This window comes from Oreochromis aureus, linkage group 11 (assembly GCF_013358895.1).
Source record: "Oreochromis aureus strain Israel breed Guangdong linkage group 11, ZZ_aureus, whole genome shotgun sequence".
Taxonomy (NCBI): domain Eukaryota; kingdom Metazoa; phylum Chordata; class Actinopteri; order Cichliformes; family Cichlidae; genus Oreochromis; species Oreochromis aureus.
Window position 1 is genome coordinate 5,622,196 of NC_052952.1, and position 14,006 is coordinate 5,636,201.

The 14,006-nt window shown below is 36.7% G+C and overlaps 1 protein-coding gene across 4 annotated transcripts in view; it reads right to left on the reverse strand.

Annotated features, from left to right (window-relative positions):
* Positions 1-14,006, reverse strand: part of spag1b (sperm associated antigen 1b) — a 32,633-nt gene that overhangs the window by 12,160 nt on the left and 6,467 nt on the right. For all 4 annotated transcript variants that reach the window (XM_039619065.1, XM_039619062.1, XM_039619063.1 and 1 more), the window contains exons 3-10: positions 12,970-13,129; positions 12,750-12,872; positions 12,593-12,663; positions 12,276-12,388; positions 12,046-12,151; positions 11,728-11,858; positions 11,468-11,574; positions 10,924-11,059 (exon numbers count right to left, since the gene is read on the reverse strand). In XM_039619065.1, coding sequence (XP_039474999.1) covers positions 10,924-11,059; positions 11,468-11,574; positions 11,728-11,858; positions 12,046-12,151; positions 12,276-12,388; positions 12,593-12,663; positions 12,750-12,872; positions 12,970-13,129 — 947 coding nt within the window. The remainder of the gene's footprint in view (positions 1-10,923; positions 11,060-11,467; positions 11,575-11,727; positions 11,859-12,045; positions 12,152-12,275; positions 12,389-12,592; positions 12,664-12,749; positions 12,873-12,969; positions 13,130-14,006) is intronic.

Here is a 14,006-nt window from a genome sequence, read left to right on the forward strand (position 1 = left end):
TGTGTGGCCTCGGCTGCCAAAATGTGTGCCCCCCATCAATAATGCACATTGGCAGAGTTTTTCTTTGTAAATAAATAAAATTTAAAACAACATTTAAATATATATATATATCGTCTTTGTAAGTCACAGGGCTTTTCAAAATTTTGCAAGTTAGTTTTGGCCAACCTTTTCGTAGAGCCTACTTGACCGACATTTGTCAAATTTTTCCAAAATCTCTGGTCACGTGGGTTTTCCTCATCAATTATGCAAATTAGCTCACGTTGTGCGCACGAACCGAAAAACAGAGTGGCTCTGAACTAACTAGAAGATTACTTTACAATTTGTTTTCGAAAATAACAAACACCACAAGAGAATGGAACCAGACGAGTACAAGATTTTGGTTGCATATAAACTGAAAGGCGAGTATCCAGCGCTTTTCACGAAGAAAGAGAAGTTTCTTCTCCGAAGAAAAGCTGCTATTTACGACATTGAAGGTAATAACAGCAACTTCGTAGCGTTTATAAATGTCATCAATACATATATATTAACACATATACAAAGGCATAATGTGTAGTCTTAATTTGCACTAACCGATTTAATTAGCTTGACCTTTCTTTGACCTAGTTAACCCCGGTTAATAGGCACATGGGCGTTTATTAAAGTAAAAGTTTTAAGGTTTGCTATTAAGAAGACAGCGTTAACTAAGAACTGTTTTTGTCCTTTTATAGCTTAACTACAATATATTACGTCGTAATTACTTTTGGAGTGGTATGTGCCACACCCTTTTACGCAGGTGTACCCACTGTTATGTCTTTATGTCTTTAAATTACATATGTGGAAAATTACGGACAGCAGGAAATTTGGAATTAAACTACTTTGAATTGATATTTGTACAAAAAGATAACTCCATGATATCTGAAGGCCATTAGTTATAATGACTTTACACATCCATCACTTTGTTTAGTATCACTAATACAGTCTTGTGAGTGGCATAATCTTTTTGGCTTCTGAAGTAGTCATACTGTCATAACTATAGAGAACCAGTCCAATAGTCACCCCAAATTATATCACATACATAATTGATTCATTACATTGAAGATGTATTGTCATGACTTTTACCACATATAGACCTGTCATGGTTTAAACAGCTATAATAAACTTTTCTATTTTCTTGTTTATGTTTAGGGGAGCAGCTGTTTTACTGGCGCTACAAAGGCACAGACAAAACCATAAAGACAACGGTAGTCTGTGGGGCTGATGAGGCAAACACAATTTTTCAGATTTTCATGCCAGTCCTACTGGGGCCCATTATGGCAAACAAAACAAGAGAAGCCATTTCAAAGCGGTTCTACTGGCCAGGGATGTCAGTGGACATCAATAATTGGGTGGGTACTCCAAAACAAACTCTATGTAATTCGACTACAGCTAATTTATTTTAAGAGGAACACAGCAATGTTTCTGTATCTCTCATAATAAGTTATGTAAACCTTGATCATCAACTCTTGTGTTTCTTATTGAATTGCTTTTATTTTTGATTAGGTTTCCCAATGTGCACTTTGCCAGGCAAGTGCTGCAACAATTAAAAACCAGCGGAATACATTCCGATAAAGGTTAGTCATCGACCACAGCAAATAATCACATTTAATCACACAATGTTTTCATTGCTTAGAAACCTACTGATTATATACTTGAAAAAATTATAACAGTAGACTAGCATTCTGTGTAATTTCAGTATTATTAACTTAACTATGATTTTGTTTTTAAGGTCTCTCAGCCATTTGAACTGGTTGGGATGGACCTTATTGGAAAACTTACTGAAACCAACAATGGACATCAATACATATGTGTTTTATTGATTATTTTACAAAATGGCCACAAGCATACCCTTTAAAGTCAAAATCAGCCGGGAAGTGACAAACTGTCTCATAAAATTTGTCCACCAGTTCGAAGCCCCAAAAGGATTCTTACTGACCAAGGCAAAGAATTTGTCAATTCTGTAAGTACTTTTAGTCTTTGGCAAAAATATGTGAACTCATATTTGAATAATTTTTTGAAAATGGTTAATTTTCTGGTCTTTATAAATCTGTTTTGAGATATTAGTATGACAGCTGTTTATTTAAATTCTTATTGTAATGTGCTTATAGTCAGTGTATATAACTTTCTTTTGCAGCTCAACAAAAGGGTTTATGGATTGTTAAAATTTAAAGAAGCCTCTGCTCCCCTATCACCCACAAACAAATGGGCTGGTGGAGAAAATGAATGGCACCATCCAGAGGTAAATTCTTGGAGTACATGTTATACATTTATGGGGGTTCCCTTCAACCAAAACATGAATGCATGACATTAAACTATTAAAAAATGTAAATGATCTTTCATATGAATGTCTTCTATGTGCTTTCATTGTCAGAGCCCTGTGTAAAGTCACATACGACCAACCAGAAATGTGGGATGAGTATCTGGATGCTGTAATGTTTGGACTCAGAACTAAAAACAAGTGACCACCAAATACTCACCTTATTACCTAATGTTTGGCAGAGAGGCTCGCTATCCTTCCGAAATCCCAGAAGAGTTCATGGTATGTCTTTCTGTCTGTGACAAACTACACGGAAATCCCACACAACGAAACTTTTTTTAGTTTTTGAGGCACAGGCAGATCAGTTTCAATGGATGCTATGTCACCGCCATAAAAGCACTACACCACTGAATATTTTTATGGATTGTTCAAACCCTCAATAACAGTTTTCTTCATGTCCAATCAATCCCAAGATACACTGAAGCTTTGCCAGAAATACATTGTGTCTTAAAACCTTACCAAAGACACTTAATGTAAATTTTCACTGTATTTCTCAGTTCTTTTATGTATTATCTGTGTATCTTACACAAATTATAGTAATGATAGACATGTCTTTTGATTCAAAGGTTGATGAGAGTGTGGAAGACATTGTGGGGCAGGAGGAGCTGTCGGGAAGACATTCAAAAAGCATCAAAAGCTGTTGGAACTGGTGAAGGACAATGTGGTCAAAGCTCAGGAAAAAAACAAAGGGCAAAATAAAAATGATGACGAGAGATGTCGTCTTCAAAGTTGGTGACAAAGTTTTAAGAGCTAACATAAGAAGTCAGCAGAGGAAAGGGGAAAACTTGAAGCAAACTTTTAGGCCCTTACATTATTACAGCAATCCAAGGTAAAAGTGCAGATCTTCAGGATTCCAATGGGACAATCATTCCAAAAGTAAATATTGACCAACTAAAGTTAAGCAAAGACAGCATGCCAAGAGTGCCACACCGGGTTCAAAGAAAACAGCAGCCACATTACCAACAGCACAACCAGGTCCAGCAGCACCACAAGCTGCAGCAGCACCAGCATCTGCTCTAGCTTCACAGGCTACAGCAGCACCAGTGGCGGTAGCACCACCACCACCTCCTCCTAGAGCTACACAGCCTACAGCACCAATGGCATCACTTACATCACTATCGGTTCAAACACAACATCCATCTCCAGTTCCACAAGGTATAGCAATAACGGTATCAGATCCAGAGTCAGGAGCAACAGCACAGAAAGAGAACGAACCAGCCACAAGTGCTACAGCACCAGAATATGCTACAGCTGTACAAACCGAATCCCAAACAGCAGCAGACCCAGCCTCAAAGACCATAACAGCAGACCAGGCCTCACAAACCACAACAGCAGACCCAGCCTCACAAACCACAACAGCAGACCAGGCCTCACAAACCACAACGGCAGCAGACCCATCCTCACAGACCACAGCTCCAAATGCTACAACCACACAAGCCTCAGCTCCACAGATTACAGCCCAGCAATCTACAGCACAAACCATGGAAGCAACAGTTCCACTTGTGACACCAGCCCCAGCAACAGCCACACAAGCTAGCCCTGCACCACCTCCAGCATCACCCTCTCAGAGATACACTGAACCTGTTGCAGAGAAATGTAAATAAATATAATATTTTTTATTTTTTAAAAAGGACTTTTGTTCCTATGACAGTGTTTGTTTCAGTACTCTGTAGATCATGGCATAGCAAATTTTACACCTTTAAAAAGATTTTTTAGGTATATTTCCTAACAGAATATTTAAATTTAACAATATGTTAATGCTTTAAAAAAAAAAAAAAAAACCTTCATGGGGCAAAACATTATAGAAAACTTGTAAAGGATGTAAGCCACATGTGTAAAATTACACAAATGAAAAAGTGAGTCCTTCAAAACTGTGAATCTTTCTTTTGTTGTTGTGGAACCCAGAATGTTAATGATTGATATTGTACATCTGATGTACACTAAGAGTGAAAAGTTTGGACACACCTTCATTTTAATGTTGCTTCTTAATTTCCTTGTCTATTTTGTAGATTCATTGTTGATTAGAACTCGAGGCATCAAAACTATGAATGGACACATATGGAGCACTAACCCTAACACAAATGATGTAGTAAACCAAAAATATGAAAGAACCAAAAATATTTTTATATCTTAGATTCTTCAAATTAGCCACCCTTTGCTTTGATCACTGCTTTGCACACTCTAGGCCTTCTGTCAGTGAGCTTCATGGGGTAGTCACATAAGATGATTGTCACTGCATGAAAAGCATGAACACACAGAAAAACACTGAATGGGAAGGTGTGTCCCTAATTTTGACTAGTAGTGTATGTTCTTCATTTTCTTCTTTTCTGAAATTGCTGTCATATATGCTGTTAGTGACATAGAATGCCCACTACAAGCAGTATATTAATGTTGTGATGATGACTGCCTGCCAGCAATAGTTCGAAAGATCAAATACTCTTTAAGAAGCTGCTTTTAACAGCCCAGAAATTGACACTCTATTTTAAAGACAATAAAACTAGTTTTGGAGGAGAAAAATAACATTTTTCCAGAAATGGTTATGTAATAGTAAAGGCCACAGGTGCAAGCCTTGAGCCTGAGTATTTTAAAACATATTCATGTAGCTTCAACTAAACATAATTTTAAAAAATTGTTGTAATAGGTGTTTCTGCTGGAAAAAAAAATTTGATAGGGGCAAGAGCATTTCTATTGCTATGTATTTAAATTCCTTTTCTTTTTATTAATATGAATTTATTTAAATTTCTTTAGAGGACATTGTAAGTGTAACTTTACCCCCAAATAAAAGCAAATTTAAGTGCTCTTTTTTTTACAAAATACAATGTTAAACCATGTGCCCATTTTATCAGCGTCTTAAAAGTATTTACCCTGAAACACGCCTTTTGTCAGAAAACTACATAAGAAATTATGCATTTTAAATTTTGATTTACATTTAGTCCTGATGACTTGTCTCTTTTCTCATTACTTTTTGTAGATATAATGGATGCCTGGGCTGGAAAGAGTCCTCACGTTCTACTCTCCAAAATTGGTGCTTACAAATTATTCTACTGGGATATCCAACAAATTGGTCCGGACATGGAGTTGGAAAGTGAGGTACAGTGATCTTTACTGACAACAATGCAACTATCAGTGTTTTATTGCTTGACAACAGTTAAAAATGTTTACATTTTGTATTCGCAGATCTATTAATGCATATCTTGCGATCATGGTGAGACAATGCAATCGCCATAATTCAGCCAAAGCAGCATTCATTGATTCATTTTCAATGACTGCCATTTGGAAGAGAAAAGCTCCAAGACTCAAGGTAGGTATCTCTAGAAAGAATCTTGTGTGTATTGTTTAAGTACCTCAGATCATATCCACATCCAGATTTAGATTGGATAACAGCTTATGGAGAAAGAACGAATTGAGACTGGGGTTAGTAGATGTGGATAGTTTATTAGACTTGCCAGTTCTCTTTTGTTCTCTGTTTGTCTGGTTTCCTCCTTTTTGTACACACTCCAATCAATGCTTGATTTGAGATTTGCAAACATTTGGGCTAATATCTCTTTTGAAATCATCAACACTGCTTCATCTCTTTAATAGGTACCTTTTTATTCTCAAGTGATTCATACGTCACTGTTAAAGAGGCTTAATAAAGCATTACACATTATTTTGCAGATGGCACAATGATCGCATTGAAAATGAGTGAAAATGAACTCCATGTCCAAAGAAAATCCTTAGAAAGAGCTTTATTAGTCTTGGAGGAAGTAATGTGCAAAACCACTTATAAAAAATATAAGATAGTCCAGCTTCTTGCACAGTTTAAAGAAATGAGGGATGAATCATGGCTGTCACAGAGTACTTTATAAGTGGATGATATATAATATATCATAAATTGCTTTAATAAAAAGGACTCTAAACAACATGTTATTGCATTTCTTTTTTTTTATGTCTGAAGTTAATATTTTTATTCTTTTGTTTCAATTTAAGATCAAACCCATGGAGCATGAAGTGATTCTGGGAATTGTAAATGAACATCATCACTGGACATTAGTGGTAAACAAAATAATTGCATTTACAATATTCATCAAATCAGTTTTATAAGAAAAATGCATGGCATGCAGATAATCTTAAGTCTTGAATTATTACATGTAATTCTCCACATAATTTTACTGTGGGTCATTTACCCACAAGAAAAGAAGTCGCTGTATCTTGATCCACTCGGAGAAACTAAACAAGGTATCCAAAATTGTTTGGAATCAACAAGGTAAGGATAACTGCTCAAATTTATTTCGACCCTTTATTAAACTCTTTGTTGCTTTTGTTATTTTTGTGTTTATTATGACAATTACAAGTATGATGTCAATCAAAAAATAAATGGTACTCAGAATTAAAAACTAGCAGCAACAGGTTTAAATTTTTGTGTTCGCCTTCTGATATTGTGGTGTTATGGGTTAATTTTGCCTTTAAAGAGAAGTCTCCCCATGTTTCAATGTTTATTTGAGGACCTGATGTCTGTATGAGATGATGTTTTACATTAGAAAATATAGCACGGGATAATAATGTTTAGTAGTTGCATAAAGTGTTGCGGAGGTTTAGCACTAAAACATCAGACAAATGTCTAAAATAATTCCACATAGGTTATACATGTGTGAATTTCATCTTTGCTTCTCCTCCACATCTCTTCAAAGTGTACTGTGTAAGTGATTGATTTCTATATCATGGGAGGAAACAGGAAAATAAAAGCACAAGTAATTGTCCACTTAAAATGCGTTGTAGACTTTTAAAAGTAATGATTTTAACAAAACAGTGTGGTCAGTGTTCTTAACTTGATGTTCAACAGACACTTAAGCTCTCCATACTGTTCATCTTTTTGTGTCACCAAAATTTTAAAACATGTTATTTGTTTTTATTGTACTTGTCTTTCAGGGCATTCATGCGAAAAAAAGGATGCAACGTCTCAAGATGGACTTGTGACACAGTCAAACACCCAAAACAATTGGACGCTACCTCATGTGGAGTCTTTGCATTGAAAGTACGAGTCTTAACCGTAATACATACATATATACAACAATATTGGAAATGTTGTGTTGTAATAAATGTTAATGACAGGAAAAGGAATATAAGATAATTACACAAAAAAGAAAGAAATTGATTCACAGCAAACAAATTTCTATAAAATAACATTTACGATATTAGCCTATTTAGTCATCTTAGAATCTCTTTTCAGTTTGCTGAAAAGATCTTGCAAAAGAGTCAATAGACTTTCCGTCTACAAAAAGGCCATAAACACACACAGGCTGCAAATTGCCACCACTCTCCTCCTAGAGACAGGTAACTCATTTTCCACAATTCAGTGTTCTGAAATCATGAATATTTTCATCATGATAGCTGTAGAAACAAACCATATAGTTGTTTGAATGAAGTAATAAGTGCAGTAGGTAGTATACTCTGTGCTATTTTTTCACTTTTAAAACAGATGACTTGACAAACATCTGTCTTTTCTGCGGGCGAAGAAGAGCATGAAACTGACAACAAATGGGTAATGTCATCATGAAAGACTGCTAAATGTTATGATCAATTCCCGTAAATGAAATTTTAACATTGGGATTTATAATTATTTATTTTTTTTACAGATTCAGTGTGAGATGTGTTTGCGGTGGTTCCACCAGCTCTGCGTGAAAAGCCCACCACCAGAAGACGTGTTTATTTGTTTCGCTTTGTACATAGTTGACACTAAAGTGCACAGCTAGTGTTCTTATGGCACACATTGTTGAGAACACACATATCGACATATATATATATGTAGATGTTAAATTAAGAAGTCTAAAAAAAGAAAATGGTCTCCAAAGTTACTGTAGTTATTAGTTATACTGTGATTTATTTTGCAAATAAACTCTTTCGTGATAGCAACGCCAATGTGCATTATTGATGGGGGGGGGGCACACATTTTGGCAGCCGATGCCACACAGCCTGATAAATTTTGTATCCCTCCATAACTTTTTGCTTTGAAGGAGAAATCCTCTCCAAAGTTACTGTACTTATTGGTTATACTGTGACTTATTTTGCAAATAAACCCTTTGTGATAGCAAAGCCAATATGGATTACAGATAGGGGGCACACATTTTGGCAGCCGAGGCCACACAGCCTGATAAATTTTGTATCCCTCCATAACTTTTGCTGTGAAGAAGAAATCCTCTCCAAAGTTACTGTACTTATTGGTTATACTGTGACTTATTTTGCAAATATACCCTTTGTGATAGCAAAGCCAATATGGATTAAAGATAGGGGCACACATTTTGGCAGCCGAGGCCACACAGCCTGATAAATTTTGTACCCTCCATAACTTTTGCTGTGAAGAAGAAATCCTCTCCAAAGTTACTGTACTTATTGGTTATACTGTGACTTATTTTGCAAATATACCCTTTGTGATAGCAAAGCAAATATGGATTTAAGATAGGGGGGACACATTTTGGCAGCCGAGGCCACACAGCCTGATAAATTTTGTACCCCTCCATAACTTTTGCTGTGAAGAAGAAATCCTCTCCAAAGTTACTGTACTTATTGGTTATACTGTGACTTATTTTGCAAATATACCCTTTGTGATAGCAAAGCCAATATGGATTAAAGATAGGGGGCACACATTTTGGCAGCCGATGCCACGCAGCCTGATAAATTTTGTATCCCTCTATAACTTTTGCTGTGAAGGAGAAATCCTCTCCAAAGTTACTGTACTTATTGGTTATACTGTGACTTATTTTGCAAATATACCCTTTGTGATAGCAAAGCAAATATGGATTTAAGATAGGGGGCACACATTTTGGCAGCCGAGGCCACACAGCCTGATAAATTTTGTACCCTCCATAACTTTTGCTGTGAAGAAGAAATCCTCTCCAAAGTTACTGTACTTATTGGTTATACTGTGACTTATTTTGCAAATATACCCTTTGTGATAGCAAAGCCAATATGGATTAAAGATAGGGGGCACACATTTTGGCAGCCGATGCCACGCAGCCTGATAAATTTTGTATCCCTCTATAACTTTTGCTGTGAAGGAGAAATCCTCTCAAAGTTACTGTACTTATTGGTTATACTGTGACTTATTTTGCAAATATACCCTTTGTGATAGCAAAGCCAATATGGATTAAAGATAGGGGGCACACATTTTGGCAGCCGAGGCCACACAGCCTGATAAATTTTGTACCCTCCATAACTTTTGCTGTGAAGAAGAAATCCTCTCCAAAGTTACTGTACTTATTGGTTATACTGTGACTTATTTTGCAAATATACCCTTTGTGATAGCAAAGCCAATATGGATTAAAGATAGGGGGCACACATTTTGGCAGCCGATGCCACACAGCCTGATAAATTTTGTATCCCTCTATAACTTTTGCTGTGAAGGAGAAATCCTCTCCAAAGTTACTGTACTTATTGGTTATACTGTGACTTATTTTGCAAATATACCCTTTGTGATAGCAAAGCCAATATGGATTACAGATGGGGGGGGCACACATTTTGGCAGCCGATGCCACACAGCCTGATAAAATCTGTATCCCTCCATAACTTTTGCTGTGAAGAAACCCTCTCCAACGTTACTGTAGTTATTGGTTATACTGTGATTGATTTCGCAAATAAACTCCTTCGTGATAGCTTCGCTACAAAATGTAAACCGAGTGTAAATTCACCGGAGAGCGACGTGTTTCCATGATCGCGTCTGGTTTTACAGTATTATAGTATCAAAGTATTTTTCTAGACAAAGTATTCCCAGCAGGTTATTTCAGTGTACAGTTTAATGTAAATTGTCTTCCACACGGCACATTACAATGTCACGAAACTAATATTAAATTAATCGAGTCTGCCGTTTTCCAGCTTTTACTCTTTATTGCGTCGACTGCAGATCAGTGACAAGTAGCGTACAGAACGGAGCTGGGCAAGTGGCTCCTCCTACTTTGCGCGCTCTCGTGGATGGGGAAACAATTTTTGACGGGGGTAACTACTTTGGCACAACACCGGCAATGCTGGAGCTTCCTAACATGCTCTGTATAAATCGTGACTGTATTAGAGGGCAAATCCTTCAGCTACTAAATCCAGCACAGCTATAAAGACACAGTGCATTCTGCTATAAAGTTAAAATTTAACACCCCATTCAAGTTACATAAATTAGAGTAGCACTAGATTTTTGAGTCCAGTTAAGTCAGTGGAATGACTTAACTTGTTACTTTTCACTAAAAGAGATTATAGATACAAATATATCTCCAGTAAGGGAAAAATCTGATCGGGGAAATCTGTACCACAGTCTACTGGTTTACCTCATTCACTTTCTGCTAGTCTTGCTAGTTTTTAATATGAAATCAACAGTGAAAAAAACATGTCAAATAAAGGATTAATGCACAATTTTGACAAAAATCTAAATTTCCTCTGAACTCATAACTTGACTATAACTGAAAAACGATTTAACTGTATGTTAAATAGAGAGTAGGCAACATTTAAATCAGTTGTGGTTTGATTGATTTTTGGATGCATATGCATATCATAAATGGCCATTAGCGCTGTTATAGTCTCTATGTCTGTGTTTAAGGATATTGATTGTTTTTAGTAGTTCAAACAATCACCAGTTTTATGAGCTTTGTTGTCACCATCAGTCTGGTTATCTGCCTCTTCTATTTCTTGGATGAGGATTTTCTTGCCCTTGCATTGCTTCTCTTGTTGACATTCCTCTGTCTTCTTCTCAATTTGAGACAAAAGTTGCTAAAACACAAACAATTCATCCATTAAAACATCTCATATTTTTGTTTGTCACAACTATTCATATCACAATCAATGATAGATTATTCAGTTGTAGTGCCTGGTGTATGTATAACTACAAAAAGGAACATTTTCTTCCCATTTACACCTAAATTATACTCAAATAAATAGAAACGGAAGTTAAACAATGCAATTAAAGGGGACGGCTAAACACAGCACATCCTGAGCTGTTCCACTGATACAGATCTGTTAAAAAAGCTACATCATCCTCTATTTACGGTAATGACATAAATACATGAAAGACTTCCATGATAGACTCACTAAATCACTCAACTTTCACAAATACAGTGACACCTAGTGGACGAAAGGTAGACTGGTGTATGATGAACATGCCTCGGTACTATCACCTACAGTAGCTGCGGTGTTCTGTGGCTCTTCCCTGAGCACAGTCCTCAGGTCTTCAGTGGCCATGTGGAAGTTGCCCATATGATTATAAACAACAGCACGACGAAGCAGGGCTAACGAAAAGAAGTGCATTACAATATGTAGCACATACACTAATGCTGCTGTAGTTAAAGTATACCACATCATAAAAATACATCTAAAAGTGCAGGTGTATTTATTCTGGAAGTATTATTGTGTTAAAAAATATAGAAATAACATTAACACACCTTTCAGATTGCCTGGTTCTAGCTCGAGCACACTCAGGCAGTCTTTCAGGGCATTGTGCCAGTGCTCGAGCTTGATCTCTGCCTGGGCTCTGTTGTTGTATGCAGCCACAGTTGTTATAATGGAAAGGCTCCTGTAATGGAATAAACAATAAAGCAAACCTCTATTTACAGTGAGATTATTGCACAAACACTTCCTACTACAGCTACAATGAAAGATGGCAGTCTACTACTTACAATATATACTAAGCAAAATGATAAAAGCCCTTTAAGAGGCGCTAAGTGCTTTCTGCAATGAAGGAGTTGTTTAAAGAACCTGACCTGGAATAGTATGTGACTGCCTCCTCATAATCCTTTGCTCTAAAAGCTTCATTGCCTTTGTCCTTTTCACGATTTGCCAGAAAGAGCTTCTCCTGTTGTGACAGCACTGGATGGATCACAGGGGAAACCTTACATGTTACACAAAAATGCCAACACACCTGATGTACTCTGTATGCTTAATAATTACTGCAAAAAAAAAAAATGAACAATTTATATCCAGAATAGATTACATGAAGTGTCAACTTGAGTTTTGATTTTGGGATGTCCTGAGTTTATAATTGCTGGTGGATCAGTTTTCTCCACATCCTCCTCTATTTTCTGACATTCTTTTTCCACATCAAACCTGGAAAGAAGGTGCAATATATACACTTAAGTAAAGGTCAAGTTTTTAAACTGTGGATCACTGTAATGGAAGCAGTTTAGCTTTAAAGACCTTTTACAAAGTAAAAAGACTTAGGAAGCTTTTATGCACAGAGAATTCAGCTGCTGCAACAGTGGGGTCTTTCTTCTGAATATAATAGACAAATGTGGAGACAGCATGACTCACTTGTCCCATTCTCGGTAATCACGTGGAAGGGCGCATTTTGAGGGTTTCTTTCTTTCTTGTAGAACTGTTTTCTATCATGAGAAAAGACTGTTTGAATATTTGTCTTCTATACATATATGTAACTGGTTTTGTACTGTATATGCCTTGACTTTTTTACCTGACTCAGAGGAACAAAGCAGTTGGAACCTCTTACAGGTGGCATATTTTCTTTCACTAGATCATCAAATACTGACTGGTGTTTCAGGGTTGTTTCAGTCTTTTTGGTTTCTTCTTGCCATCTCTGAATGGCAAGAAGTATTTAGAGAAACAGCCATGTGAGAACAAAGTAAACAGGATTTATTTATTTTTTAAAAGGAAAGAAAAAATGTGTACCATACTTTCAACTCATCCGCAATTTGGCTCCACTCATCTTTAGAGAGGCTGGCTGCTGTGGCTACAGGCATTGCCTTCCTGAGAGCTCGGCTCTTAGGGTCCAGTTTCTCTAGGTGACTCTCACAGAACTTGATCAGGTGAGGATAAATGCCCTCTTCACCGGACCTTTAACCAAACAAAAAAGTAAAATAAAGAACAGCTTTCTTTGCAATATTTTTCATTCACATTTGCCACCCTGTATTTTGTTATGACATGCACTATTATCCCTCTGCAACTGATGACAGGTGTTACATAATCTAGTAATGTGCAATGTTGCACATACATTTTACCATCTCAATGGAGAATGAGTGAAACTTGACATGATGGTGAGCAGAGATGGGCAGTAACGAGTTACAAGTAACGCGTTACTGTAATCTGATTACTTTTTTCAAGTAACGAGTAATGTAAGGGATTACTCTTGCAAAAGGCTTAGATTACCGTTACTTTCCCCTAGGAATGCTGCATTACTGCGTTACTAAACCGTGATTTTTTTGCGAGAATGTCTCATGACAGTGACTTAAGGGTGCCAGTTCATGACAACAGCTGTCTGCAGATCAACAATGGATAATATATCGAGTGCGGAGAGTATGATCAGCGTTAAAAGTGTGGAAGTACTGGCCTTACTTTGTGAGGATAAAAACTCACAGAGCCCTCTTCACGGTCCTTTAAAGAGTGAGTGTAAACACCAAACAAACAAAAACATTAGTGTCCATTGTGCGTGGAAGAAAACTTCTTTTACAGCGAAAAACCCTAAACTTCTAAGCAAGCAGCGAGTGCGCTTACGAACAGAGAAACTCGCATGGATTCTTCCACTGTGCTTTACAGGTGAAAATAGAGCAACAGGACCGCTGAGTCTTTGATTTTATTTATTTTCTGCTGTGTTTACTTTCATCTATTTGAAAGAGTGAGTAAACACAAAAAATATTTTATTTTATGTGCTGGAATGTGCAGAAAATAGGTTTAAATGTTAAACAAATTTCTTCCAGTCAGAGAATGTTGCATA